Source organism: Poecilia reticulata, chromosome 14 (genome assembly GCF_904066995.2).
Source record: "Poecilia reticulata chromosome 14, P_reticulata-male-v2, whole genome shotgun sequence".
Classification (NCBI taxonomy): Eukaryota; Metazoa; Chordata; class Actinopteri; order Cyprinodontiformes; family Poeciliidae; genus Poecilia; species Poecilia reticulata.
Window position 1 is genome coordinate 22,029,544 of NC_088843.1, and position 27,996 is coordinate 22,057,539.

At 42.3% G+C, this 27,996-nt stretch overlaps 4 protein-coding genes across 6 annotated transcripts; 2 read left to right on the plus strand and 2 right to left on the minus strand.

The window, feature by feature from the left end:
- Nucleotides 1-2,267: 2,267 nt before the first annotated feature.
- LOC145554837 (cerebellin-2-like) lies at nucleotides 2,268-3,680 on the minus strand. The gene is made up of 5 exons (XM_081615542.1): nucleotides 3,425-3,680; nucleotides 3,245-3,328; nucleotides 3,087-3,170; nucleotides 2,875-3,012; nucleotides 2,268-2,802 (listed from the first exon to the last, which is right to left on the minus strand). The coding sequence occupies exons 1-5, from the start codon at nucleotides 3,615-3,617 to the stop codon at nucleotides 2,501-2,503; spliced, it is 801 nt and encodes a 266-aa protein (XP_081471668.1). The 5' UTR covers nucleotides 3,618-3,680; the 3' UTR covers nucleotides 2,268-2,500.
- Nucleotides 3,681-5,935: 2,255 nt separating this feature from the next.
- LOC145554838 (complement C1q-like protein 2) lies at nucleotides 5,936-7,354 on the plus strand. Its single transcript, XM_081615543.1, has 5 exons — nucleotides 5,936-6,186; nucleotides 6,266-6,349; nucleotides 6,463-6,546; nucleotides 6,617-6,754; nucleotides 6,827-7,354. Exons 1-5 carry the CDS (start codon nucleotides 5,994-5,996, stop codon nucleotides 7,105-7,107), a joined length of 780 nt encoding a protein of 259 aa, XP_081471669.1. The 5' UTR covers nucleotides 5,936-5,993; the 3' UTR covers nucleotides 7,108-7,354.
- A 3,358-nt stretch (nucleotides 7,355-10,712) lies between these two features.
- LOC103476352 (cerebellin-2-like) lies at nucleotides 10,713-12,011 on the plus strand. The gene is made up of 5 exons (XM_081615547.1): nucleotides 10,713-10,966; nucleotides 11,061-11,141; nucleotides 11,245-11,328; nucleotides 11,403-11,540; nucleotides 11,613-12,011. Exons 1-5 carry the CDS (start codon nucleotides 10,774-10,776, stop codon nucleotides 11,906-11,908), a joined length of 792 nt encoding a protein of 263 aa, XP_081471673.1. The 5' UTR covers nucleotides 10,713-10,773; the 3' UTR covers nucleotides 11,909-12,011.
- Nucleotides 12,012-14,146: 2,135 nt separating this feature from the next.
- Nucleotides 14,147-27,337, minus strand: LOC103476351 (cullin-5). 3 transcript variants are annotated; one of them, XM_081615545.1, is made up of 19 exons: nucleotides 27,236-27,337; nucleotides 25,269-25,378; nucleotides 25,092-25,191; nucleotides 24,392-24,568; nucleotides 24,173-24,314; nucleotides 22,904-23,049; nucleotides 22,344-22,424; nucleotides 22,156-22,249; nucleotides 21,261-21,391; nucleotides 19,489-19,596; nucleotides 19,343-19,407; nucleotides 19,142-19,274; nucleotides 18,253-18,384; nucleotides 18,048-18,171; nucleotides 16,974-17,149; nucleotides 16,738-16,899; nucleotides 16,542-16,660; nucleotides 15,399-15,522; nucleotides 14,147-14,474 (listed from the first exon to the last, which is right to left on the minus strand). In XM_081615545.1, the coding sequence occupies exons 1-19, from the start codon at nucleotides 27,260-27,262 to the stop codon at nucleotides 14,280-14,282; spliced, it is 2,346 nt and encodes a 781-aa protein (XP_081471671.1). In that variant the 5' UTR covers nucleotides 27,263-27,337; the 3' UTR covers nucleotides 14,147-14,279. The 3 variants fall into 3 exon arrangements, with proteins under 3 accessions (XP_081471671.1, XP_081471672.1, XP_081471670.1); XM_081615546.1 differs by lacking the exon at nucleotides 27,236-27,337 and adding an exon at nucleotides 25,562-27,220; XM_081615544.1 differs by having other exon boundaries at nucleotides 25,092-25,378.
- Between the last annotated feature and the right edge of the window lie 659 nt (nucleotides 27,338-27,996).

Genomic DNA, 27,996 nt, shown 5'->3' on the forward strand with positions numbered 1-27,996 from the left:
TTCTGTATATTTTCTTACTTGTTCATAAAAATTCTTACAGACAGTTTGTGTGTGATATATTGACACGAAAACATCTACAACTTACTACAAGGAGTGGAGCGGTCCACCCCGACCATTTACATGAGTGGGATCTCCCAACCACACAGTCACTTTGCTGTTGGCTTGTTGGCAAAAGATGTTAATTCAATGTTGAATTATGATCACAAAAGTTGAATTTATGGTTAAGGCTGACAACAGAAGCTGGATCAACCATCAAACAATCATTCAATTCTAGCCAATTAACTAACATTGAAAATGTGTCATTGAATCGATGTTGTTTTGTGGTTGACATCAAATAAATAAAATGCCAACGTCGAAGTCAGTGTGTTTCAGCACTGGTCCTCCAGGCCCTACAAGTTTTAGGCATTTCCCTAATTCAGCACACATGACTTTAATTGACGTCTGATTAACAGGGTTTTGCTGAAGTCAAAGAATGCAGGTCAGTTTGATTGAGGACAAGGTTTGGGGAAGAACTACTAATCTAAATGTTCAATCAATTTAAGCTGTTTTTCGCACCCCTCCACCACCACCCTCCATTCAAGCGACCAACCCCATTCCCTCCACCTGCCAAAGACACACACCCCTTTCCCTCCTTCTCCCAAAGACACACACACACACCCCTCTCCCTACACTCCCCACCCCTGACCTGGTCTACCCCTCAATCTCTCCCCCCTTTCTACTCTCCTCCCGTTTCTCCCCTCCTCCTTGGGCTCCAGGTGAAACAACTTACATTTTTTAATCATGTTTTAACTTAAGAGAGATATATAGACACCCTTCTGTCAAATTTTAATCGGAGTTTGATATCAATTAATATCAATTAATCCATCAAACTCCGATTAAAATTTGACAGAAGGGTGTCTATATATCTCTCTCAGGGGCCGGCTGGTTTAATACATGTATGGGGATTCATAAGCCTCTTCCTGTGTAACTGTTGGCCAGTTGCTGAGGAGAAAACGGCGTGGTGTGCCTGTAGAGTCGAAGGCTGAGCAGAACATTTGAAAACCTGAATAAAACTACGGCTGTCTGCTCCCTGAACCTGCCGCAGCGTCAGCCTTCCTCTGCTGGTCGGATTCACCATAACCTGAACTTCCCTAAAGCTGCCAGTGTTAAAGCTTCACAAACTGATTCGTTGTTGAGGTTTAAAAATCTACCTGACACTAATTTATTCAGACAGTTTTAGTTTTGATCTGCATAATGCCTATGTCATCATTTTTATTCTTTATTTTCATGCCTTCCTGTTTTTTTTAAGCGTTTGTTAATATTCTTACAGTAAAGCAGTTTTGGGTTGGTGCTGTAAAATTAGTTTGCAGACTTTTTTCTGAAACTTTCCTTCACATGTCATTATGTTGTCAACCTACCTTTATGCTTTAAACTGCAGTTGAATTCATTAGCATCAACAACTAGCTACAGATGTTCACTTTGATGCCGACGTTCAGCACCTGGATGAAACACGTCTCACCTAGTGAGCAGCAGAAAGAGGTTTGAAAATCAGACGCACATTTTAGGGTGAAGCATTTAAAACCGACAGACTTGTAATCTAAGGTGGTTTGCAGAACAACTTTCCCATATTTTGTCTCATTACAACCATAAACAATACTTGCACACCTTCTGTGTCTGTGCCATTTAAAATCTGTCAGATAAGGTTTAAATACAGATGCTTTCTGCTAAAACTTTGTCTCGTTGTGCTCAGTTTAAGTTTGTAACCAGCTTTAAGCTGTAATTTCATTAATCAACATCAACAGCTGGCAGCATTTCCTTAAATGCTGAAGTTAATCTGATTCAGTTTAGTTTATCTGGGGCATAAATATGGTGCGACTCACAGCTGCAAGAGGAGCCATATTTACATCCATCAGCTTATCAGAGTGAGCAGAATGATCAGCGAGACTTCTGTTAGAAACAGACATCTTGGGTGTATGAGTTTCCATAGCAACCTGTAGGCTACATCCCAAAAGCAAGCAGCCTGCATGGGAGCAAACGGTGTCCTACCATAATAAACACAAACATCATCTCCACTCAGACTCAGGATTCAGATTTTCAGTTATAAACACTGAAGTGTGTCTAGTGAAGCAACATGTGGAGAAGAACCTCACTGTGTACGGTGGAGGATGAATGATGCTGCGGGTCGACTTTCTTCCAAAGTCCTTGGGGACTTTGATAGCAGTGAGTTATGGACTCATTGACAGCAGGACCTTTGGACAAAAATCCGACTCAAACAACCAACACAGACATGCTTTGATACGCTTTATTATCTGAACCCAAACAGAAGAGAAGGAAATGTTGCACATCTGAACAGGAAGAAATCAGGATTTACAGATGAAATCTGATCATCTGGATGCAGATTAGGAATAGTTAAACTTTTAGAGACTTTGCTCTACAGCCTGACAGGCAGATGATCAGGGATGGCCTGAAACCAGACGGCCCTGGCTGAGGTTAGCATCTCGTTAGCGCTGGTTGTCCTGTCTCACATGGGGAACAGCAGATGACCGCTGAAGGAGGAGATGTGCAGGCTGTAGTCGAATATGACACAGAGGGGAAACAGACGAACAGAAACGGCGTCTCCTTCCTCCAGCAGCAGTGAGGCGCCATTAGAAGCACTACTGGTGGCCGTGTAACCATTCGTGGTCGAGAAAAAGCCTCTGTACTCCCATGCACTGAAAACCTGCTGGTCATTTTTCACCAACACAGCTGCTGTGGTTTCATCATGGTAGGCGCTGATGTACAACTCAAAGTGGTAAGCTCCTCTCAGTGGGGCAGTAAAAACTCCTGCAGGACAAACAGAGGAATCCTCTCAGTTTCTCTACTTCTGGTAGAACAACAGCTTGTTTCTGTTGTTACCTGTCTGCGGGTTGTAGGCGTCTCCGATGTTTGTGACGACGTGTTTGAAGACCAAGGTGGTGTGTTTAGCGAAGGGTCCGGTATATCCATCAGTCTCATTCAACAAAGAGGCTGAAAAAGCCACTTTGTTGGCTGAAACTGAGCAGAAACATTCTGTTTTCAGCTTTCATGTTTCATTACTTCAAATGCTAAACAATCAGATTTTCTTGTACCTTGAAGTTGCTGCTTTAGATTGTCAGTCAGAGAAATCAGATTCTTCTCTTGAGCGTCTACCTGAACCCGCTTCCACTCCTGTCCTACAGAAACAACAGATGATGTTACAGTAGAACATTGTGGACAAAAATGTTCACTAAATGTGGAAGATCTGTACCTTCAACTTTATTCTTCAGTGTGGATATTTCATCCTTCTTCTGTTCCCTCCAGGTCGTCACATTCTCCAGCTCTTCTTTTTGCTCTGAAAAGTAAAACAACTGTAAGCTTGATTTGGCTGCATCATCTCTTTGAGACGCTCAAACTGAGCTCAAATCTGAAAACAGGAGCCGTTCCTCACCTTCAGTCTCCTGCTCTAGAACAGAGACTTTGCTCTTCAGGGCAGCCAGGGCAGCGGCCATCTTTGCCAGGGCAGTGTGGACGTTCTCCTCAGGATGGACAGCAGAGATCTCTCTGTCTGAGTCCATCTGATTCATGGAAACAGAGGAGAAGAGAAGAAACAGCAGGAAAACCAGGGCCACCTTCATCCTCATGGTGAAAATCCAGAGCTGTGGCGACTGCAGACCTGATGGAGATTTAAATGCTGCAGCTGGAGTGAAGGAAAGGCGGGTCTGAGGTCAGGAGGTCACTTCCTGTGATTCATGGACTTTAGTTCATAACAGATGGAGGAAAACATTCATGCAGAAACATGTTGCAAGAGTAAAAGTGGCGTAAGAGCATGATGCTTCCACCTCCATGCCCGTGTGATGCGTTCAGGTAACGCTCAGTATTTCTCTTCCTTTGATGCCAGTATATTTTTAAACTCCCTGGAACTGGAAAAGTTTCCCATTAAATGGAAAAGATTTGTTCTTGTAAATGTAAAGCTGCCAAAGAGCTAAATGATCTTCTTGTCTTAACATCCTCAGTAATGAAGACATTTGAAGGACTTATGAAAAAGGAACTTCTGCTTAACGCTGAGAACAACTTGGATCTGCTGCAGTTTGCGTATAGAACAGGATGTGGAGGATGCTGCCATCACTCTGCTGAACCTGCTCCATAAACATCTGGAAGATTCAAAAACTCACTCTAAACTTCTGTTTTCAATGCAATAAAACCTTAAATTACATAAACCTTTAACTCAGTTTTTCACTGGTCCTGGTTTAACAGCCATGGACTTCTTAATGCACAGACCTCAGCTGGTCAATGTAAGTATTTATGTCTCCTTTCTTCTATTGGTGTTCCACAGGGCTGTGTTTTGTCCCCCTCCTTTTTTGTTCCTACATAAACGACTGTCAGCATCCTGAACTCTACAAACGACACAGTAACCGTCATATTAATCTGCTGCAGGATGAACATGAACCTGTTATTGACGTTGTTCAGTGGTTTGTTCAAATGGATTTTAAACTAAACATTACAAAAACAATGGATATGAACATCAATCCTCATATCGAGCCTCAACCCCAGCATTTAGTAACAGAGCAAAGCAAGCTGGGTTGAATAATTGATGATAACCTTTGATATGAGCGTCGTTTTAATCTGCAGGAATGGATAGCAGAGACTGAACTTTTTCATGGCAACCTGGTTTCAGTGTGAACGTTTGAGGTTAAAAGCCAAAGAAAGTGACTGTGATATTTGCCATAGGGAAGTCTTCGTTCTCTGTTCAGATGGAGGTCATGAAGTTCCTGTTTCACTTGGTCGGTACTGAACAGACGGAGGTGGAGACGACGACGCCTCATGGTTGGGCATTTCTGATGTTTTCTTTAAGCTCCAGGGTAAACTGTGTCCAAGTCTGTTGTTGGGATCGAATCAGACAAGACCGGATTCTGGAAAAACAAATTTAACCTCGACTTCATTACCGAAGATACTTTACACTATATTGCCAAAAGTATTTGTTCACCCATTGAAATGATCAAAATCAGGTGTTCAATCACTTCCGTGGCCACAGGCGTCTAAGTGAAGCAGCTCGGCATGCAGACCGTTTTTACAAACATTAGTGAGCGAATGTTTCTCTCCCATGATCTCAGTGAATCTCAGTGTGGAACTGTGATAGGATGTGCAACAAATCCACTCGTGAAATTTCCTCGCTCCTAAATATCCTACAGTCAGCTGTATTATAGGAAAATGGACGAGTTTGGGAACGACAGTAACGAGGTGGTTGGTCACGTGACTTGACCGTCAGCGGATGCTATGAATTTTATTTTACAATTTCTAAGATTTTCACAGAAAACACAGAAGTTTTCACAATAAACTTCTGTGTTTTCTACTTTTCATAAATGAGAAATTTATATCAGTTGAGTGATGGTAACTCCGTTTATTTTCTACGATAACAAAATGCTTTGGATGTTACGGTCTGTAGCTGTTAGTATTTTACAGTTTTTTACCATAAATTTTATGATTTTGTTTTTTTTTACAATGCAGAACCACCTGTGGAGCTTCGGGACGGTCATTTTTAGATTCTGAACCAGAAAGAGAAAAAGTATGAAAAGTGGAAACCAACACTGACGTCTGGTTCTGATCCAGAAGTCACCAAGAACTCCTCTGGTGTCGTTCTAAATGTAATGAATGTGGTTTTAGTGACAGACAATAGCAGACAGAACTAAAGGTCTCTCTGAGTCCAAACTCTTCAGGACAGGTTAGAGAGAAAGTTCTGGTTTCTGATGAGACTAAAATAAGCTGCTGTGGCATCAAGGAGAAATACTGAGCGTTACCTGAACGCATCACACGGGCATGGAGGTGGAAGCATCATGCTCTTACGCCACTTTTACTCTTGCAACATGTTTCTGCATGAATGTTTTCTCCAACTGTTATGAACTAAAGTCCATGAATCACAGGAAGTGACCTCCTGACCTCAGACCCGCCTTTCCTTCACTCCAGCTGCAGCATTTAAATCTCCATCAGGTCTGCAGTCGCCACAGCTCTGGATTTTCACCATGAGGATGAAGGTGGCCCTGGTTTTCCTGCTGTTTCTTCTCTTCTCCTCTGTTTCCATGAATCAGATGGACTCAGACAGAGAGATCTCTGCTGTCCATCCTGAGGAGAACGTCCACACTGCCCTGGCAAAGATGGCCGCTGCCCTGGCTGCCCTGAAGAGCAAAGTCTCTGTTCTAGAGCAGGAGACTGAAGGTGAGGAACGGCTTCTGTTTTCAGATTAATAATTTTATCTCTGTTTGAAAGCTTACAAGTATTTTTGGTTGATTTTTAGAAAAAGGAGAAAAGCTGGAGAATGTGACGACCTGGAGGGAGCAGCAGAATGATGAAATATCCACACTGAGGAATAAGATTGAAGGTAGAGATTTTAAAAGTTTTGCGAATATAATGAACATTTTATACACAATGCTTCTGCTTTGTTCTGAATGTATGTAAATAATAGGATGGAAACCTCTTCTGTCTTTTGTTCAGAACAGGAGTGGAAACTTGTCCAGACGGACGCTCATGAGAAGGATCTGATTTCTCTGGTGGACAAGCTAAAGCAGCAGCTTAACGGTACTGCAAAAACACAAAGTCCGATTTTTCAGCTTTTTACTGGGTGAAATAACAGAACATTTCTGCTCAGGTTCAGCCAACAAAGTGGCTTTTTCAGCCTCTTTGTTGGCTCAGGGTTCTGGAACTACTGGACCCGTCCTTAGAGACACCACTTTGGTCTTCAAGCACGTCGTCACAAACATCGGAGACGCCTACAACCCGCAGACAGGTAACAACAGAAACAAGCTGCTGTTCTACCAGAAGTAGAGAAACTGAAAGGATTCCTCTGTTTGTCCTGCAGGAGTTTTTACCGCCCCACTGAGAGGAGCTTACCACTTTGAGTTGTACATCGCCGTCAACAACGATGAAAGTACAATAGCCCAGTTGGTGAAGAATGACAATGACTCCTTTTTCACTGCAAGGGAGCTCGGGGTTTTAGGCTATGAAAGTGCGTCTAACGGCGTCTCGCTGCTGCTGGAGGCCGGAGACGTCGTGTCTGTTCGTTTGTGGTACAACCATGCTGCCCACGACGATGAAAGCCACATCTCCTCCTTCAGCGGTCATCTGCTGTTCCCCATGTGAGACAGGACAACCAGCGCTAACGAGACGCTAGCAAGATGCTAACCTCAGTCAGGGCCGTCTGGTTTCAGGCCATCCCTGATCATCTGCCTGTCAGGCTGTAGAGAAAAGTCTCTAAAAGTTTAACTATTCCTAATCTGCATCCAGATGATCAGATTTCATCCGTAAATCCTGATTTCTTCTGTTCAGATGTGCAACATTTCCTTCTCTTCTGTTTGGGTTCAGATAATAAAGCGCATCAAAGAATGTCTGTGTTGGTTGTTTGAGTCGGATTTTTGTCCAAAGGTCCTGCTGTCAATGAGTCCATAACTCACTGCTATCAAAGTCCCCAAGGACTTTGGAAGAAAGTCGACCCGCAGCATCATTCATCCTCCACCGTACACAGTGAGGTTCTTCTCCACATGTTGCTTCACTAGACACACTTCAGTGTTTATAACTGAAAATCTGAATCCTGAGTCTGAGTGGAGATGATGTTTGTGTTTATTATGGTAGGATTAAATTAAACTATTTACATGTAGCCTGCAGGTTGCTATGGAAACTCAAACCCAAGATGCCACTGTTTGCTGCGGTTACCTAACAGAAACGTTTAATGTATTTTGGTGCTAAACCGTTTTAGTGCTTTATAAACTAACAACAGTGTTGTAAAGAAGACACTGAACCAATGTGACTACAGAGAAACACACAGCTGAGTTTCTCTAACACTCGGACGTTAGTCATGTAATCCTGGAAATGTTCTTCAGTTGCTAGAAGGCCGACTTTGTAATATGACTCTGAATGTTCAAAACCACATTTCGGTCTGATCTCCAGTTTCTGTAAGAACCCTGGATTTTTTTACATTGTACTTCATGATCGATGGGAGGATGCAGACAGCAGGTGTTTAGCTATAACACCGGCTCGGGTGGGACATCCACAGGAGGAGGTGAAGAGAAAAGGATTGCTTCATTTCTACTCTGTCAGACAAGCGTTTTGACTAGATTTAACTGATCACAAGTCGGCTTAATCATTTTTAACTTATTTTACTGCAGAACCATATTTACAGGGGCTGACAAAAGCTTTCACACCCCTTTAACTTTTCCATATTTTCTCACATTACAACCACAAACATTAATATATTTAATTTGAATTTGACTTGAAAAACCAACACAAAGTGGAATATAATTGTGAAGTAGAAAGAAAATCATACGTGACTCAAAGCATTTTGATGATTCAAAAGCAGGGGTGCCCAAAGTTGATCCTCGAGGGCCGGCATCCTGCATGTTTTAGTTCTCTGCCTGGTGGTAGTTGCAACCTCCTCAGCATGTCAGTGTTCTCCTTAGGGCTTCTAACGAGCCATCATTGGATCCAGGTGCGTTAGACCAGGGAGAAAATTAAAACAGGCAGGATGCCGGCCCTCAAGGGCCTCAAGGACCAACGTTGGGCACTCCTGTTCAAAAGATTTACCAAGATTTGAACGTCTCACTGCTCAGCCATCATTTGGAAATGGAAAGAGTCTGGCCCAACTGGAAACCTACCTAGACAAGGCCTAGTCAAAGTCCAGCTTAACATCCAGGTTGAACAAGGAGAGCTCCGATCAGAGATCAGCCAAGATGGAGACTCCGGACCAAATGACCCACAGTAACCTGTCCACGGGGCAACTATCAGTCAACCTGTCTTCAGCAGGAGCAGGGAAGATGGTGAGAGTTGATGGGAGATGGAGCTGGAAGAAAACCTGCTGGAGTCTAAAGTCTGAGGCTGGAGCGGAGCTTCAGCTTCCTCCTAACCTGTCAGATGGTTGGTGCTTCATCCACCCAGCTCCCTCACATCACCAGGTTTTAATCTCAGGCTTATAGTGAGTTAGTCAGGTCAGGCTCAGACACAATGGCTACAGGCTTTGGGCCGAGTTGGGTTGGACTTTTAGGCCTGAATGAAACTCTGCCTCTAGTAAAAAGGCTGAAGTTCATCCTTTCTCAGAATTCGTTCATGCTTGCCTTTCGACCCCAAAGGGAGACTTTTTTTCAAAGGTTGGACACGGTGGAGCTTGAAGAGAACATGAGAAAAACAAAACCTTTCCCAACCATGAGGCGTTGTCGTCTCCACCCTGAGCTCTCACCAGCGGCCAAACAGAACAGGAAGTTCACGACCTCCGTCTGAACGGTGAAGCAAGACTCACTGATGTCCTGCTTCACATCAGTGAGTCTTGGATCTCACATATAATTCATGTGACATTCAGTCACATGAATTATATTTTATTTCTTTGCCTTTTAGCCTCAGACATTCACACTGAAACCAAGTTAACATCCAGATTCTCATTTAGATTTAAGATGTGACCCAAATTTCACATATTTGACTAAAAACTGTTTTCAATTGTTTGGGGTTTGTTAACTTTACGTTCTGCAACATATTAATTAGCACAAAGTTTCTGTTTTTTGCATTATTTATCTATTTTTATTTTTTAGCAAATGTAATCATTAAGGTTTTTAGTTTCTGAAAATAATCTAATTTACACACAGTTTGAAACTGACAGTTTAAAGGCTAAAAAGCATCAAACCAACTACAAATAAAAGTGAGTATCACTGTTTTTTAATATCAATGCCATGTTTTTAGATTAATTTGTATTTTTGATAAACGTCACAAAATCGTAAGAATAAAATCAAACAGAAATTATAAATGTCTCAAAAAATTATTTTAGATAAATTCTGTTAATCGACAATTCCTTATTCTGGCACATTGCTGGCAGTTTGACATGTAATGCAAAAACAAACATGGATGTTTGTTTCAGATGTTTTCTACAATCAATTGGATCAAATTATACTATTTCTGATAATTGCACAGTATTTTATGTTAAAATCTTGTTTTTACGTTGCAGAACATTCATTTTATGTATTTTAAATACTTTTCTATGTTTGAACCTACATGCTTTGGTTTCTTTGCTGCTGGTATACCTGAACTGTGGGACCATAAAGATTATTTTTATTCTTTTCTGTCTATTTTATTCTAGATAATTCTGGAAAAGGGAGATTTATGTAAAACTGTTCTTATCCAGACTTTGCAGTCTGCAGGAACCCTAATTAACTGCCATTTATTTGCATTTATTATTTCATGCAATCTCTTCTCTATGGGTCTTCAGTGTGTTGGAGTTTATTACAGGGAAAATATTTGTAGAAAATGCTTGTGAAGGATTTTTGGCAATCCTTCACATTTGTGTCAAAAAAAAATCGATGGTCCAGCTGCAGCTGATCCAGAACGCTGCTGCTGGCATTCTGACTAAAACCAGGAAGATGGAGAACATCACACCAGTTCTTCTGAGAGAAGAGACATCAAAATACTGTTGGTAGTTTATAAAGATCTGCTGCTGATGCTGCTGGATCAAACTGTAGGCCTGTCAGGTCTCCTGGTTCTGGTTCTGCTCTGCATCCAGTCCCAACATGGAGAAGCAGCATTCAACTTCTATGCATCATGAATCTTGAACAAATGTCTGGAAAACTGAAAAACGGCCAAAACACTGAGATCCTTTAGATCAAGGCTTCTTGCAACATGTTTCTGCATGAATGTTTTCTCCATCTGTTATGAACTGAAGTCCATGAATCACAGGAAGTGACCTCCTGACCTCAGACCCGCCTTTCCTTCACTCCAGCTGCAGCATTTAAATCTCCATCAGGTCTGCAGTCGCCACAGCTCTGGATTTTCACCATGAGGATGAAGGTGGCCCTGGTTTTCCTGCTGTTTCTTCTCTTCTCCTCTGTTTCCATGAATCAGATGGACTCAGACAGAGAGATCTCTGCTGTCCATCCTGAGGAGAACGTCCACACTGCCCTGGCAAAGATGGCCGCTGCCCTGGCTGCCCTGAAGAGCAAAGTCTCTGTTCTAGAGCAGGAGACTGAAGGTGAGGAACGGATCCTGTTTTCAGATTAATATATTTTCTTAATGTCTCAAGCCAAATCAAGTCAAGCTTACAGTTATTGGTGGTTGATTTTTAGAGCAAGGAACAAAACTGAAGAAGATGAGAACTTGGAGGAAGGAGAAAGATGAAATAACCACACTGACAGAGAAAACTGAAGGTAGAGATCTAAGAGCTTTCCACATTTAATAAACTTTCTATGCACAATGCTTCTACTTTCTTCTAAATGCATGTACGGAAACATCATCTGTTTTCTTCTGTAGGACAGGAGTGGAAGCGGGTTCAGGTAGACGCTCAAGAGAAGAATCTGATTTCTCTGGCTGACAATCTAAAGCAGCAACTTCAAGGTACAAGAAAATCTGATTGTTTAGCATTTGAAGTAATGAAACATGAAAGCTGAAAACAGAATTTTTCTGCTCAGTTTCAGCCAACAAAGTGGCTTTTTCAGCCTCTTTGTTGGCTCAGGGTTCTCGAACTACTGGACCCGTCCTTAAACCCACCACCTTGGTCTTCAAACACGTCGTCACAAACATCGGAGACGCCTACAACCCGCAGACAGGTAACAACAGAAACAAGCTGCTGTTCTACCAGAAGTAGAGAAACTGAGAGGATTCCTCTGTTTGTCCTGCAGGAGTTTTTACCGCCCCACTGAGAGGAGTTTACCACTTTCAGTGGTACATCGGCGTCAACAACAATGAAAACACAATAACCTCGTTAGTGAAGAATGACCAGCAGGTTTTCACTGCGAGGAACGACTTGACCTCAGGTGATTATCTGGTGTTGGGCTTCAGCAGTGCGTCTAACGGCGCCTCGCTGCTGCTGGAGGCCGGAGATGTCGTGTTTGTTCGTCTCTGGTCCGGCCATGTCGTCTACGACGATGAAAACCACATCTGCACCTTCAGCGGTCATCTGCTGTTCCCCATGTGAGGCAGGACAACCGGCGCTGACGAGATGCTAACTAGGAGCTAACCCTTTCCTATGGGCCGTCCAGGTCTTTTTCTAACTTCACAATAAATATTTAAAAACTGTATTTTGTGTTTATTTGTGTCATCTTAAATTTAAATAAATGTCCTGAGACAAAAACAAAAATTGGAAATCAGAAATATGACACCATTTTATGTCAAATATCTTCTGTTTTTTGAAGCACTGGACCCAAAATGCATTTTTTGTAAGCAAAGCTTTTATTGGGTTGATTCTAAAACAGCTTATTTGACCATTTTAAAAGGTGAACAGAAACTAAACAGAGAATAAATAAATAAATGAAACATGAACCAACCTGAGCTCTCTGAGCCACGATCAAAGACGCACCTGTACAATATCTCATAATAAGGTGCTGTTTATTTATTTATTCCACTATTCACATCTGGCCCCGCCCCCTGCTCCTGATACGTAGGATCGGTTCTGTAATACTGACCTCGGCCTCCTGGAGACCAGGGTTCTGTCCCAAACCCGACTCCGCCCTCTGACCCCGGGTATTGAGGGTTTTCTCCATACCAAGTCCTCATCACTCTGGACCAGTTTGGACCCAATTGGGTCAAACCCATTTCGCCCACAGATGGTTCTGATGCTGCTAAATGAAAAACATAAAAGCACCGAGACAAATGTAGACTGATTTAATCTAAATCAATTCAAAATGATTATGATTTTGTATTTTTAACAGCATTATTGATTATTAAATGTTTAATTTGATTCTATACGGTCTATTTAAGTTACGGTGCATTCAGTTTGTTCTGGGTAGTCTGGATTTTTCAGTTTCAACTGAAACTCGACAACAGAACTGCTAAAGTTGGAACTGGGTCTCAGATACTCAGAGGTCATTTCAAAATGGCTGCCAGTATGAAAAACTCAAGACCTGTTTTCTAAAGGTTTGTCCACAAAAGCAGCTGCTTTAATTAGATACCAAAGCATCATAAAAAGAAAATAAAATGTTTATTTTTGCAGCTGTCACTGCTTTCCATGTGCGTGCGGCCATCTTTGAACTCGAACGCACCATGAAACCCAGTTCACCAAAGACCAGAACCATGTCTGTTTATCACCGCTGTCATTAAATAAAGTCATCTTAATAAATCAGAGAATCATCTAGAAACTGTTATTTGTGTAAGAAATGAAACTCATATTTATTACACACACAGTGACATTTCTAGCTTCTATTTCTGTTCGTTTTGATGCAGGAATTCAAACGGAGCCCAGAGCAGACGGTCTACACCCGCTCAGCAGGAATAATGTTCTGCATTAAGTTCTACACTGTAAAAAGTATTTTGTCTATTTTCAAATGCAAATATGTTATTACACTTGAATTAAGAAAGAATAAAAGTATCTTTGCAGTAAGATATAGATTTTTTTTTTTTAGACATTTTCCTCCCGTTTTAAGTGAAATAATTTGCCTGTGGAACAAGAACTATTCAACAATATTAAGGAATTATTGACGTAAAACAAGCTGATATATCTTGCCAAAAAGTTACTTTCGTCTCATTTCAGATATACCGAAATATTATTAGTAGAAACTACACATAAAATATACTTTCTGGTAAGATTTTGTGTTTTTGAAGAGTAAAGGTCAGATGTTATTTGTAATTATCTGAGAAATCATGAAAACTAGCAGAAATAAAGGCTTGAATAACATCAGAGTGTTCAGTTTGAGTTCTGAATTGAATTTAAGGAATTATGTTTTTATTTTGGTGATTTTCTGATTCAGTCTCTAAAAGTGGATGAAAAAACAAAAATTAAGAATAATTTGAAATCTGATTTTCTGCAGCACAGAACCTAGATGTGGGCGAAGCCAGCGGCCCATGTGGGTGGAGCCAGGGGGCCAGATGTGGGCGGAGCCAGCCCTTTGTTTGGGTCCAGCACCTCTCTGACCTTTGAAGTGTTTCTCTGAGGATGACCCAGAATGAATCCGAGCAGCGGTTCCGATCATGTCAAATCAGAACTGTGAGGAACCAGAGCGACCGGGTCACTTAGCAGCATCGCGTCCGAGGAAAACATGGCAGCGCTTCAGTTCAAGTGGTCTGGATTCGGGTCGGACTGCAGAGGTTCTGCAGCTTCCTCAAACCCGGACCAGGAGTGTAGTCGCAGTCGTGGTTCTGTAGAACCTGTGGTGACCCAGCATCAGAGATGCAGCTTCTTCTTCTGCTGCTGTTTTTCTGTGTACAGGTTTAAGGCAGGAAGTTTGTTTCGTCTCGTTTGAACTCAGCCTCCCTGCAGTAAACAAACAAAGTTCTGTTCAGCAGTCTGGGAGTCCTGCAAATGTTCTGGAGTCCATCAGGCCCGGCCCAGTGGAAGCTCAGCCCAGACGGCATTACGCCATGTAGATGAAGGTGTTTATGTCCGTCTCGTCCCGCTTTATGTACTTGTGGTCTATCAGCCACTCGATCTGCTCCTTGATCATCTTCTTCTGTGGTAAAAACATGTTCTTGAGGATCTCCACCAGCTCCGTCTGCAGCTGGGCGTTGTTGATCCGCTTCCGCATCTTCATGATCTGGATGATGGCCTCCTGCAGGAGGAGGAGAGCAGGTGAAGCAACAGAACTCTAATGTGTTATCAGATTAAAGGTACTAATTAAAGTCATATTTTCCTCATTTTACTTTCCTAAAAAGATATATTTGTCATTTGCAACACATCACGTTTTCAGCATGAGATTAAGTCACATTAATTCAGCAACACAAGGTAAACAACCTTGTAATGTTTACATTTTGAAGCTGGAGACATTATTAATGTTGTCTGTATACTTTGTGCTGAGAGTCTCACCTAGCTACAACATTATGTCAAATTTAAATAAGCATTTTGAGTCGCAGCACGGCATGATCAAATTCAGACCGTTTTCCCTCCTGATAGACTCGGTTTGATTGGAAACCAGAACTTCATCATCTGCTCCACCTCCAGCTGCTGTGGTTCATTTCTCTCTGCTCTCAGTCAAACCAACTAAACCAGGGGTGTCAAACTCCAGTCCTGAAGGGCCGCTGTCCTGCAGTTTTTAGATGTGCCACAGGTACAAAACACCTGAATCAAATGGCTTAATTACCTCCTCAGTTCTCCAGAGCCTTGCTAATGACTTAATTATTCTATTCAGGTGTGGTGCAGCAGAGGCACTTCTAAAAGTTGCAGGACACCGGCCCTCGAGGACTGGAGTTTGACACCCCTGAACTAAACCCTTTGAGCAACCTGTTCCCCTCCTGGCCTGTGGGGGCGCTGCACCAAGAACCACTGAAGGAAACAACATGAAACCCTCTGAAGACACTGAGCGCAACTTCATTCTTCACCAAATAGAAACTAAAATGGAGGCGTCAGATTTTAGTGGTTGGATTTATCTTTAGCCATTTCTCCTGCTAGCGCTAGGCTAGCACATTTGTTTAGGCTGTATTTACCCACAATGCCCTGCGGTGCAGTCCACATGTGCATTCATGCTGGTCCTTCTTACCTGAGTCCTGAGGATCCGGAGCTGGACGATGCCTTCGTTCTCCTCCTCTCTCATTCGCTCGGTGGTGAGCTGCAGTCGACCAATCAGGTTGATCTTTCCTCTCTTCTGGACCTTTGAGTTTTTTCTGAAAACATTAAAATTCAAAAGTCATTGCAGAAGTCCGAGCGCACATGAAGCTGTTCTGTTCAGGGAACGGACAGCTGAGGATCTGCAGATCAGAACCGCTGTAATCAGGTAGAGTCTTTAAACACATTTAATGTGTTTATTTCTGTTCATTTTGATGATTCACACAGAAAACAGAAACCAAGCCTCAAGTCCTCACAGCATCACGTCAAATCTATAAAAAAATTATTTTAATGGAGAGTTAAGTGGAAGGAAAAACTGTGGTAGAAAAAAATCCACAAGCAACAGCCAGTCATGAGAAATACAAATCCCTGTGTGTCAATAAAAAGTATTCACTTCCTTCAATGTTTTATCGTTTTTATGGCTTTTAGAAATTAACCCTGAGCAGCAAAATTTGACGTTTTTTACAAAAACACTTAATAAATGAAAACTGATTTCTATATACATAAAATATGTAAGTATATTTGCTGCCTTGACATTAAAAGGATTTTTTGGGGTCTTTTTGTTGATCGTAGCTGTTTTTTTTTAAAGTTATGTAAATAAAGGGAAAATATCCAGCGGGGTGAAAACTTTTCATTGGTTCTGTTGATTCATTCCACACACAGGGATATGCATTTCTCTGTTGCTTCTTGATATTTTTCTATCAGAGATTTTCCTTCCACTTAACTTTCCTCTCCAAAAGTCCTTTCTTTATCAATATGATGTGATTCTCTGAGAATTTAAGGTTTGGGTTGAGTAAAATATATATTTATGTGGTTTATGTTATAATTTGAATGAAACTAAATGAACTTTTCTACGACACTAAGTTTCCGATCTGCATCAGACCAACTCTGTTTGCTTTATGTTGTCTGGTGAGAACTACACCCCGTTTTTAACTCTCCTGAACATTTCTCTGCTCCTGTCTGAGCAACTGTGATGTATCGTGACCCCCGTGCCAGCTGCCGCCCTGCGCGCCGCCCTGCGCGCCGCCCTGCGCGCCGCCCTGCGCGCCGCCCTGCGCGCCGCCCTGCGCTTCCTTACATGAGAGAAAACTCCTGGTTGACGGAGAACAGCGTTCCCTCTGCGAAGTCTTTGGGTGAGGACACCGCCGGGTCGTAAAGCAGAACCTGGCGCTTCAGCTTGGGGAACGCCACCAGCGACTGGAAGAGACGGATCAGACCAGAACCGAGTCAGCCAACCCAAACCCAGCAGCCCACAGAACGTTGCGGCTCTTTACCCAGAGCGTCCGTCGCAGCTCGGCGTCGGGCAGCTCCGTGGCCAGCTTCAGGTTCTCGAAGCTGATGCGTTCTCTGGGTCGCTGGTTCCAGGCGAACAGCACGGCCAGCTGGAAGGTTGTGACCTCCAGGTCGTACTGGCCCACTTCGTTCTTGAAGGTGATCTGAAGGCGTGAGGCAGGTTGAGGGTTAGATGCTGAGCGTTCTGCTGCGTCTGCTGCAGGTCAGCTGCACTCACGATGCCGTTGGACATGAGGTGGTGCCAGTGCAGCTTCCTGCCGCTGTGGTTCTTCTTGTAGAAGTCCTCCACCTCCGGGATCAGGTCCTCCAGCTCCGTGGGCAGAGACACAAACACCTTCTCGCTGCTGCGCGACCATGCGCCCGCGTTCAGGATCTTTATGTTTACCGAGTCCGCTGCAGGAGGCAAACAGCTTCAGAAAAACACCAGCACCAGTTCCCACAATTATGCTAATAGCACCGCTAACTCGCCGGTTAGCTGTGCTAACTTTGAAAACCTTTAGCACACTTAGCTTCCCATTAGTTAAAATTTTCCCAATACATTCCAAAGTGCTGATGTCGTTGGCTGTTTTGTAAACTTTCAGTTGGTTATCGACTGTTAAATGTCCAACTACTTGAGTAATACTCAAGTAGTTGGATGTTTATATTCATGCTCTTATTTTGAAGTTGGTGAAGTCTGTCTAGACAGCACTTCTGTTTCCTTTCCTCACGTTACAGGATGCAAGTCGTACAGCTACAGAAAAATACAACACTGCCATGAGCTAACAGTTAATTAAACAAATACAGACATAAATTAACTTATTTGCTTTGAGAGGCTCCTCACGTCCTTCTGGTTACACATGGTGGGTGAATTTAGTGCTTTAGCATTAGCTTCAGCTAAACTCTCTTAGTATAGCACGTTAGTAGATCTAATGTTTGCAATCTATGCTTGAGGTCTAGTGCAGCTAACTTTTAAGCTAGCAGTGCCCCCCGCTGCATATACGGGACGGACAGTTTGATCTGTGGCCTTGTTAAAACAGGGAAACCTGGTAACTCAGTCAGGCTGGTTCCCAAAAGTAAATAAAAATATTTTCTTTTCTTCTTCATTATAGTTTACATATTTTGAAGCTTTTTGATCTGAACTGGCTGCAGGTTTATGAAATGTTTGAGCGCCCCCTTCAGGCTACTTCATTGAATATTCCTACTGTATATATTCAGCCTGGTTGATCACCGTTTTTCTTGCATAGTTGAAACAATATGAGCGTATCATTCTCTGTAGCAGCGGTCCAAAGCCCGGTTCTGGTTCTGTGTTTACCTGGCAGCGCCAGCTTGTTGTGTTTGTGCATCTCCTTGAAGGACTGGTTGAGATCCTCGGACACCTTGATGTCCTGGAACATCCGGGCCAGCTTGTTGACGTAGTCCGCCGGCATCCCCACTTCCTGTCAGGAGAGATGACATCACAGGGTCAGGTCCGGACCGGCAGACCCGCTCTGATCAGAACCGCAGGCTGAGCGTGGTACCCGGAGCCACTCCACCATGTTCTCTTCGATCTCGCTGTCGGCCGAGATGTCCAGGATGAGGCGGCGGGTCAGGTGGGCTTTGTGGTACCGCATGAACACGTCTTTGTTCTGGACGTACTTCAGAACCAGAAGCTGCACAAAGAAAACGGGTCGTTAGCACACCGAGCTCTGCTCAGGGATCACATCCGGCTCGTTTCATGACATTTTTGTTCAGGTTCTGAAGGATCGATCAGAAGATAAAGACTCATGATTATCTTCCACCCAAACAATCTGAAAAGTGTGAAGTGCATTTATTTTCAGCCCTCCTGGGTTTAGAGACTCTTCTAGCTGCAGCTTTGAACATTTTACTCCTTTCTTGGATGGATCTGAGAACAGCAGTTTGGATTTAGCTCCTGGACTTTGACTAGGCCATGTGTCAAACAGCTTCGTTTTTAAGTATTATTTTATCAGTAAAATCCAGTTTTTATCTGTTTTCTGCCAGATCAATCATACACTCTGGCATTTGTGATTCTGCATTTGATAAATTCACCTGAACTCAACAGAACTTTGCTTTTATTTGGCGCTGATGTGCAACTCTGAATTTATCGCAAATTTCTGTGATTACACGAAAACAATCATGAAATAATTCATAATTCATTTTATTTGTTTATGTTTTGTTTATCCATTTTTTTATGTTTTCCAGTGTTAAATGTTTATTAGAATTAAAAGTTTATTAATCTTTGAGAATGCGTTCCTGTATTCATTTTATGCTATTATTTGAAAAATGATCTTAAAATCATCCAGTAAACCTTGTAATCATGACACCATGATTTTTCTGTATCCGTCTCTTTAAATCCCCTGCGGCGGCAGAACGTGGAGCGGCGGGGAGTATGAATACTTGTGGACCCACCACTTCCTTGAGCTTGGCCTCGATCTCCTCTGAGGTCAGCTTCTTGCTCAGCGGCGTCTTCCTCAGCAGCATGTCGCAGTAGTTGGCCAGCAGCTCCGGACACTTGGACTCTGGCTGAGTTTTCATCCCCACCCTGAAAGCAGCAGGTCAGAGGTCAGGGTTGCCTCGAGGCGCAGCATCAGCAGCAGGAGGTGCTCTTACCCTTTCTGCTTCATGGGAAGCTCCAGCTTAAAGATGGTGGCGTCGTTCACCACAGCTTTGTACGCCTGGAAGAGAGGAAGCGTCAGAGGAAAATCTCATCGCCGCTTTTTAATGCTTTTATTCTTTTATGTTTAGAGGAACCTGACTTTGTCTCTGGCGGTGAGGAAGCGCGGGTCGTCCTGGAAGGCTTCCTTCACCAGCCGACTGAAGCGGTTAAACAGAGTCAGAAGCTGCTCCACATATTTCTCTGAATCCTGCAGCAGAAAACATTTGAAACCATAAACATTTATTCTAAAGGTAAGGTAACTTTATTTATATAGCACATTTTCAGCAACAAGGCAATTCAAAGTGCTTTACATGAATCAAAAGGAAATAGAAACAAAATAACAAACCAAAGGAAAGAAGAAGAAGAAAAATAATCTAATCTAATATTGATCTAAAGTATGTAAACTAGGAGCTCCTGTTCAGGGTTGTTCAGTTTCCTCTGGTCTAATTCCATTTCTGGGCTGGGAGAACAGGAGTCTAAGTATTTCTGGATTCCAAGTTCGTAGTTATTCCAATTGTAATTTTGATTCCATTTCTGGGCTGTATAATGTTGATCTAAATAGTGCGTACTCCACAACTTCTAATATTACTAATTAACTAAAATAAATCTTTTTCTGGGTTAAATAGTGAGTACTCCACAGTTTCTAACAAACTAAAACAAAAAAGAGGAAAGGACACATTAGGGCAAGTGGCAACATTCAGACAAAACAAAGGGCAAAACAGAGACATGAGTGAAGGCGGTGATGTCAAAGGGCCATGAAGTCAAGTTACTGAGCCTCCCGGCAGAAGTCCGATAAAGGTTGTTATCTAGGAATGTTCTTGGGAGTGTTCAGCTCCACAGCTCCATGGATACAGGAGGGGGTGAGGAGGGAAGAGAGTTGTGTTTACATATCTTCAAGGAGATTAGAAACATGCAGCACTTCCAAGGCCACATGGGGGAAGCCAATTCAGAAACAGAATGTCTTAGGTCAGGAAGATTATGAATTTCAATCTTCCCTAAAGTCTCTCTGATCCCAATTATCCAAATTAGTTTAGTCGTTCCACTGAACCGAAACTAGCAACTTCTCCAAGATCGATTCCATCCTGTTAGTGAGTTTTAGAGTCCTCGTCTCTGTCCACACCAACAGGCCGAGTGTTCACTAGTTCGGCCAAGTCCATCACAAATTTGTTGATAATCCAGGAATCCACAAGCTCCAAACAGCAGAAATCCTGTAATTATGAATAAATCCAGGGTGAATCCCGCCAGGTGTGTCCCCGCAGGACAAGAGGGCTCTCCTGTGCCCAGACTTCTCATCGAGAAAATTTGATTGAGAGACCAGTTGACCAGATCCATAATTTGTAGATTTGGATGATGTGCAAAGAAAGGCTCCAAAAATATAGAAAAGGTTCAGGACAAAAAACAGAGCAAGCAGGACAGGCATGGGCAGGGAGGGAGCAGAGGAAAAAGCGTCCGCCTTCATCGAGAGCAAGAGAGAAAAGCAGAACCTCCATGTTTTCCCTCATGGCTCCTAATTATGACACATTCAGTTGGTTCTTATCATCCAGGTGTTTTTGCAGGTCACACCTGGAACATGATTCCCTGCAGGAAAACACCGACTGGACCTGAAGAGTTTCTATGTTTGCAGTGAACACTTTCCTATAATTTCTGTCAAGACATTTTTAAGAAAGTTTTGTCTGCACTGAGATTTTATCAATAAAAGTAAAAAAATAAAAATAAAAATAAAACTTTTGGGTAACAGTGTTTTGCTGTGTATTTGATGTTATATTGTAATTCTCTCATAAACCAGAGTGTGTTCAGTTTGAGTGAATTCACAGAATGGAAGAAGTTTCTGGTTCTGATCTGGATCTGATGGTTGAACTGGTGGAGCCTCACCGAGGTGATGGTCTCGGCCGTAGCCACCATGTCGGCCAGGCCGGCGCTCATGATGTGCTCCTCCAGGTCCTTCAGCATCGGATCGATGCCACTGGGAACCTTGTCCATCAGGGAAAACATGAGGTGGAGCTCTGGGGGTCAGAGGTCAACATAGGCTTAGCTCAAATGTTTCAGAGAAGCTGTAGAAGCTCTGCTGCTAAAAAAAAACTCTGCACAAGAGCTGAAACGATTAATCAATTACTCAAGTAATCTGGAGTATAGAGACACTAAAAAAGATCATTTGCTAAAGAACAACAGAGTCAGAGCAGAATTAAGTCAAAACTGGACAAAAAAACACAAATAAAAAACCTTTATCAGTAAATATTTTAGCTTCATCTGGTGCACATTCTGGAGAAATAAGTATCTGCTATCAATTATTAATTGGTTCATCAAAATAAAATTAAATAAACAAATCTGAGCTTTTCACATGTTGATCTCAGAAGGATTTTTTTATCCTTTGCTACAAATGATGAAGCTTTCACTAAAGGAATGCTGTTAGCGTATTTTAGGCAATAAAATATTTGTTTTCTTAGCTTAAAAAATGAAATGAATTATTTCTTTATTTGCATCTTTTAATGTAACTCTAATATTTTGTGGTGATATGAAAATACTGCAGAATGTGCCAATTTTTTATCAGATTAACTGTCAGAAAAATCTATCGCTAATCTAATGGTTGGTTGCAGTGTTAGTCTGCAGTGTTATGAGACGTTTTGTTTCTGATCCACACATAGCTTATTCCAACCACAGCCTTGGTCAGGATTCTCTAGTAAAATTGATTTTTAATCTCAGTGGAATTAAAAATAAAGTTTAATGATAATGATTAAGTCCCACGGGTCCGTTTGGGTTCTGGACTCACTGTCGGTCTCGTTTCGTTTGATCATGCCTGGACACTCGGCTAAGATGGTCTCCTTGAAGGACGTCACCAAAGCATTTACGCAGCACTCCATCAGCTGCCAGCACATCAGAAATATCCAGTCACAATATTTCATATCATCCATAAAAATGTTTTATGATCCATCACTAAAACATGGAGGTAAAACTCACAGCTTGGACGGAGTTGCAGTCGCGTCTCGTCTCCAGATATCGCAGCGCTCGCTTCTCCTCTTCCCTCAGCTTCGAGTCCGCCTGGGCAGAAAACCAGTTACAGAAACCAGAACCAGGTTATCAAACATGAAGGCATCACAAACACTTTTTTTTCTGTCTGAAGTTAAATAAAAGAAAACTTTTCTTGTTCTACTTTAGTTAGAATTAACCAAATTATTCCTGTTTTTCATCTTTATTTCTTTTGACTTTTGTTTGTTTAAAATTCATAAACATGAGTGACTCTAATTAACTCAAATGTATCAGTTAAAATATCAGTGTTCAGTGGAAGGAAACCATAAAGGTTTGACCAAAGTAAAACTTTTGAATTCGATGAAAGTTACAAAAGATTCCTAAAACATGTTCTCAGTAAGTTTTCTGGCGTTTTGCAAATAGAAATAATTTTTGTCATTTTAACTGACCTGAAAAAAGAAAAGCTTGTTCTGATTAAACTTCAGACAGAGAGAAAAAATACAGTTTTTACTGAGTGTGTGTAAATTAGTGGCTTCGTGTGTTGAACTCACGTATTTCATGTAGTTCTGGACTCCGTTCTGCTGCAGGTAGGACGGCGCCTGGGTTCTGTAGAACCTCTCAGTGGAGTCCATGTACGCCTTCTCAAAGTTATCCCTGTAGATCTGCAGCTTGTCCTCAGGGTTGGAGCACAAGTTCACTGAGAAAAATCAGCAAACAAAGAGAGAGAAATCAGTAAACAACAGGATATTAAAAACAATTAAAAAACAGAGAGGTCAGAGAGCAGCTGGGAGCGTCTGGAGTCCAGCAGCCAATCACGTCGGCCCGTTAACCAGGTGGTTCTGTTGCTCAGAGTCTCATAAATCTGTCGGTTTAGCTGAGTGAAGGCTGCATGTGTTATCTGAAGCACTCCACTCCAAACTAATGCAGTAATCACATCGTTTGGCTCAAGGAATCATTATACGTGTTCAACTGCAACTAAGGCAAGCCATAGTGTGGTATAATCACCACACTATGGCAACCCATCACTGTATTTATCCAATATCAGCCAATAGTTGTGTGGGTAGTAATTCTACTTTAACATGTTTTTACTCCAGTAAAAGTAAAAAGCATCCTGACCAAGAAATGACTCAAAGAACAGTAAAGAAGTGTTTGTTAAAAAGCCTCTGGAAAACTGATCAAAACATCATTTAATGTTTAAAATTATTCATCAGATGGAGTAGAAATATATGTATGTGGAAATGTTGGTGTTTCAAAGATCAAAATTACAGTAATTCATATAAATTAAATAACATAACTGAGAAGCTATCACAATAAAACGATTAATTGCATGATAAATAAAAACAAGCTCATTAATTTCCATTTGTATCATTTATTGTTTTTCTCTTTTTATCAAAAACTGGATTATAAAAGTTTCAGTATGGAGTTTTTGTCTCAAATATAACTATTTTATTTGTCATTTCTGTTGCTTTGTCTGTTTATTTTGGATATTTAAAATGTTTTTCAGTTGTATTAAATGATCATTAAAATGTAAAGTTTATTGATCTTTGAAAACGTGTTCTTGCACTAAAAGTGTCATTATTTGCTGAATGATTACTGACAGGCCTGATGATGTAAGGTTCTGATTTTCTGAGAAGCAGAACCTGTGTTTCCTTTATTCTTTATTTATTAATCAGAATCCTCAAAATTAATAATATATTCCTGTTGATGTGGAACGGATGTAAAAACTAAACCGAGTCATTATTTTGGTTTGTTGTTTTGAACGTTAGAGTTTGTGAGTTCAGAAAAAGCCAGCAGGAACAAAGATGATTGAAGTTTGTCACCGTAGGACTCCCGTACTCCGATGACGAGCTGCGAGTCGAAGGCCTCGCCCAGCCGCTCGGCGTGGACCAGCTTCATGGCGCTGTCCTGCAGACGGCTCTTGATGTTGGAGAAGATGGACTCGTTCCACGTGTCCAGCATGAGCTGCAGTCAGTCAGGAGGGGGAGAGTCAGGAGAACGGGTCGGAACCGGAGACGGGTCGGAACCGGACGGCGGCTCACCTTGCGGACGATGCTGTCCTCCACGCTGGACTTCTTGTTGCTGCCCTGCTTGCCCATCAGAGTGATCTCCAGCTGGCAGAACGGCTTGGGCAGGATGTCGCACTGAGTGAAGAACTTCCTCCACTCCGCGATGTAGGCCTTGAGGAGCGCCGTGTCGTCTTGGTGACTCAGCACCCGCTGCCAGACCAAACACACCACCAGGTCTTACAGGCACAAAGCGCCACTTTACAGCATCATCAGTTTCCTTCAGTTGGTTAAAAAATACTATTTATGTCAGATATGACTTAAAACTTATTTTGCTTCCTGATTTAACGCCTTGAAATTGGGTCTCTGTCTCTTTAAGAACTTCTGCTCTTTCTGAATCATCATCCCAACATGGATCCTCTATTAACCCTTTGACATTTTCACCAGAGAAGTAGCTCCTATGATGAGCTCAGCGGGTGTTTGCTAATTGCTGCTGGCTAGTCTGAAGGTGCTGTGGCTAGAAGGCGGGGCTATGTCCACCCAGACGTTTTGCTCAGGTGAATGGTTGCCATGGAAATTAAAGGATTTCTCCAGGTATGTTTTTGATGAGGGATTGACATTATAACATGAAAGAAAGCTAAAATTTGTTATTTTTCATGACACTGCCGGTCCAGATTTTCTGTTATAACAACATGACTACAGCAGGTTAACCAGAAAGACGAGCAGGACGCCTTACTGCCTGAGCCTGTTTGATGAAGTCTAGGATGTCCTCCTTCAGCGCCTGGTGGATCTTAGCGGGTCCTTTGTCGTCCCACAGGCAGACCGCATGGACATCCCTGCAGAGACAACCAGGAGACACAAGGTGGCGCTCACAGGAAGCAACACAAGCTGTTAGAATTACAGGAAGACTCACGAGAAGAGGTCGAACCACTGCTGCTTGGTGACGGATTCCTGGCGCAGCAGCTTCAGGACGATGGGGCGCATCAGGTCCCATTTATCCTCGAACTGGAGGGAGCCTTTGTTCTGGAGACAGACAGAGGAGGAGCACAAACTACAGCACACTTCTCCTTTTACATAAGTTATATTCTCGTTATTTAATTTCACTAATAAATAAAAACATTAACTCATAACTGCAGCATCTTAAAGAGCAGAGCATCAGGGAACCAGAAACCCTCATCCATCAGTTCCTGATTCAAATGAAATTACCAAAACTTTGACTGGAAACGTGGAGACCTTCTGGAGACCCAGGCCAAAGCAATCAACCCCAGATCGAGTCAAGCAGCTTTTAGCCAATCAAATTAGGTTCCTTTGATCATGTGACTCCAGTGGGCCGGGCCTCTTCTCAGTTTGCTGTTAGCAGCATGGTTTAATGAACGTGAGTGAGGAGCTTTTCTCTCTTAAATAGAAATCATACCAGCAACTTTTTCATGGCCAGTAAGGATTTTTCACCCTTTATGTCATGTTTCACTGACAACTAGAGCGCCACCTACCTGCAGAGGCTCTGGTTTAGAGACGTTAACCAGCTAATTTTTAATAGACAGGCTGTGGCCCAGCCCGCTGGTGTCACATGATCCAAGAAGCTTAATTTGATGGATAAAGGCCACTGAGTTTCATCTGGTATTGATTGCCTTGGCCTGAGTCATCAGAAAGTCATCATATTTGCAGGCACATTTTCTGCTAATGAATTTAAAGAAAAAACTAAATTCACATCCATAATTGCACAGAGGTGCCAAAACTTTCTACAGCGAAACAGAATCAAAACTGAAGTTATCTTTGCGCCTAAAGGGGAACGATCCAGTTATAGATCCAGAGTTATAGATCTAGTTATAGAAACTAGAGATCAGGCTGACCTCTGACCTGAACTTTCAGAGCCACATAAAGATGGTTCCAAAGTGGGCCTTCTATCAGCTGAAGAACATTTCCAGGATTAGAGGACTAATGTCTCAGTACCAGAGAAACTCATCCAGACATTTGTCTTGTTTATTACTGCAGCAGCATCTTCACAGGTCTGAGAATAAACTTTAAATACTGCTGTTTATAAATCACTGAATGGCTTAGCACCACAACACATTAAATATCTGCTGCTGCATCACCCTTCAGACCTCTCAGGTTCTGGTTCTGCTCTGTATCCAGAACCAGAACCAAACATGGAGAAACAGCATTCAGCTTCTATTCACCACAAATCTGGAACAAACATCCAGAAAACTGAAAAACAACTGAAACACTGAGTTCCTTTAAATCTAGACTAAAAACCCGCCTGGTCAGAGCCGCTTTTCATTCATAACAACTGGAATATTAACTGATTTCAATCTGGATTACAACTTTCCATTCCTTGTCTTTGTTTTACTCCTGTAATGTTTGTTTGTTGTGATTTACAAGTTGAATTGTTCTGCTGCTGGAACACAAATAAACTTGCCTAAACTGGATGAAGGACTACATAAATGGACTCCTTCAGATTAAATGATTTGCTTTGACCAAACCTCATCTCTGCCCAGCTGACAGAATCAGTTTATCAGGGGACAACATGAGGAGGCTGACAGCTGATCCATGGACCTCCTGCTGGGTCTGGAAGAACCGTCACATCTACTGAATGACAGCGGATCAGATTTGAGACCAGCCCGGAAGGAGACCGAGACAGAACCTCCCATTCAGAACCGGGTTCTGTTCCCCATCGGGTCCCGTTGTTTCTGCCTTATTTCCCCACAGCTAGCTCTGCTGTAGCCCCAGAGTGTAGCTGCTACAACCCGGAGGTGCGGCCCTGACAGCGCCGTCATAGCCCGGTGCTGTTCGGTAAACCCGGAGCGGAACCGCTGCGGTACCGCGGACCGGACAGCCGTTGCAGTCAGCCGACAGAACACATCATTGAATTGAGGCTCCTACCTTCAGCAAATTAGACGGCGCCGCCATGTTCCCTCAACTTATCCTCTCGGAAAATCTCGCGTGAACATCAAAAGTGGGGAAATATGCTGCGTTCGAGTCACCTCGGATGTTTCAGGTTGAAACTGGGCAGAGGTTGGCGGTAACTAGCTAGAATGTTACATTTTGGGGGTACCAATACTTTTGGAAGTAGCTTTAGGATACTGTCCTTTTAATATTGATTTCAGTAATACTGTTATTTTTACTAGAGTTGAATTTCTGAATCCTCCACCAATTAAGAGTAACTTCACGTGTTTTAACCAAAATTATGTCAGCCACACTTACAGTTTGTGTTAAATATGAGCAAACTTGTAATGTTGTTTTCTATCCACTAAGTAGGGCTGCACATATCGCAAATATATTGTTATCGCAATATCACTGTGTGCAATGTTCATATCATGCTATGACTTACCATTTTTCACACTAATGTAATATTTAGATGTTGGTTGTTTTTGATTTGGTCAGTTGTCCAGGGAGGCAGTAGAAAGGGACGGGTCACCCAAGAACTATAAAATTGATCATGTCTAATCTTTGACTGGCTCAATTCAAATATATAAATATAAAAACAGCAGAAATCCGTAGAGGGGTGTAATACTTTTTCACAACGCTGTTATTAATTGTGGCATTTCTTTAATAAATAGAAACTGAACTTCTGCAATGTTACAAACTTCTCCTCCATGTTGGGATTGACCCGGGTTTTTCCCCTCAGCACCGTCTGGTAGGCG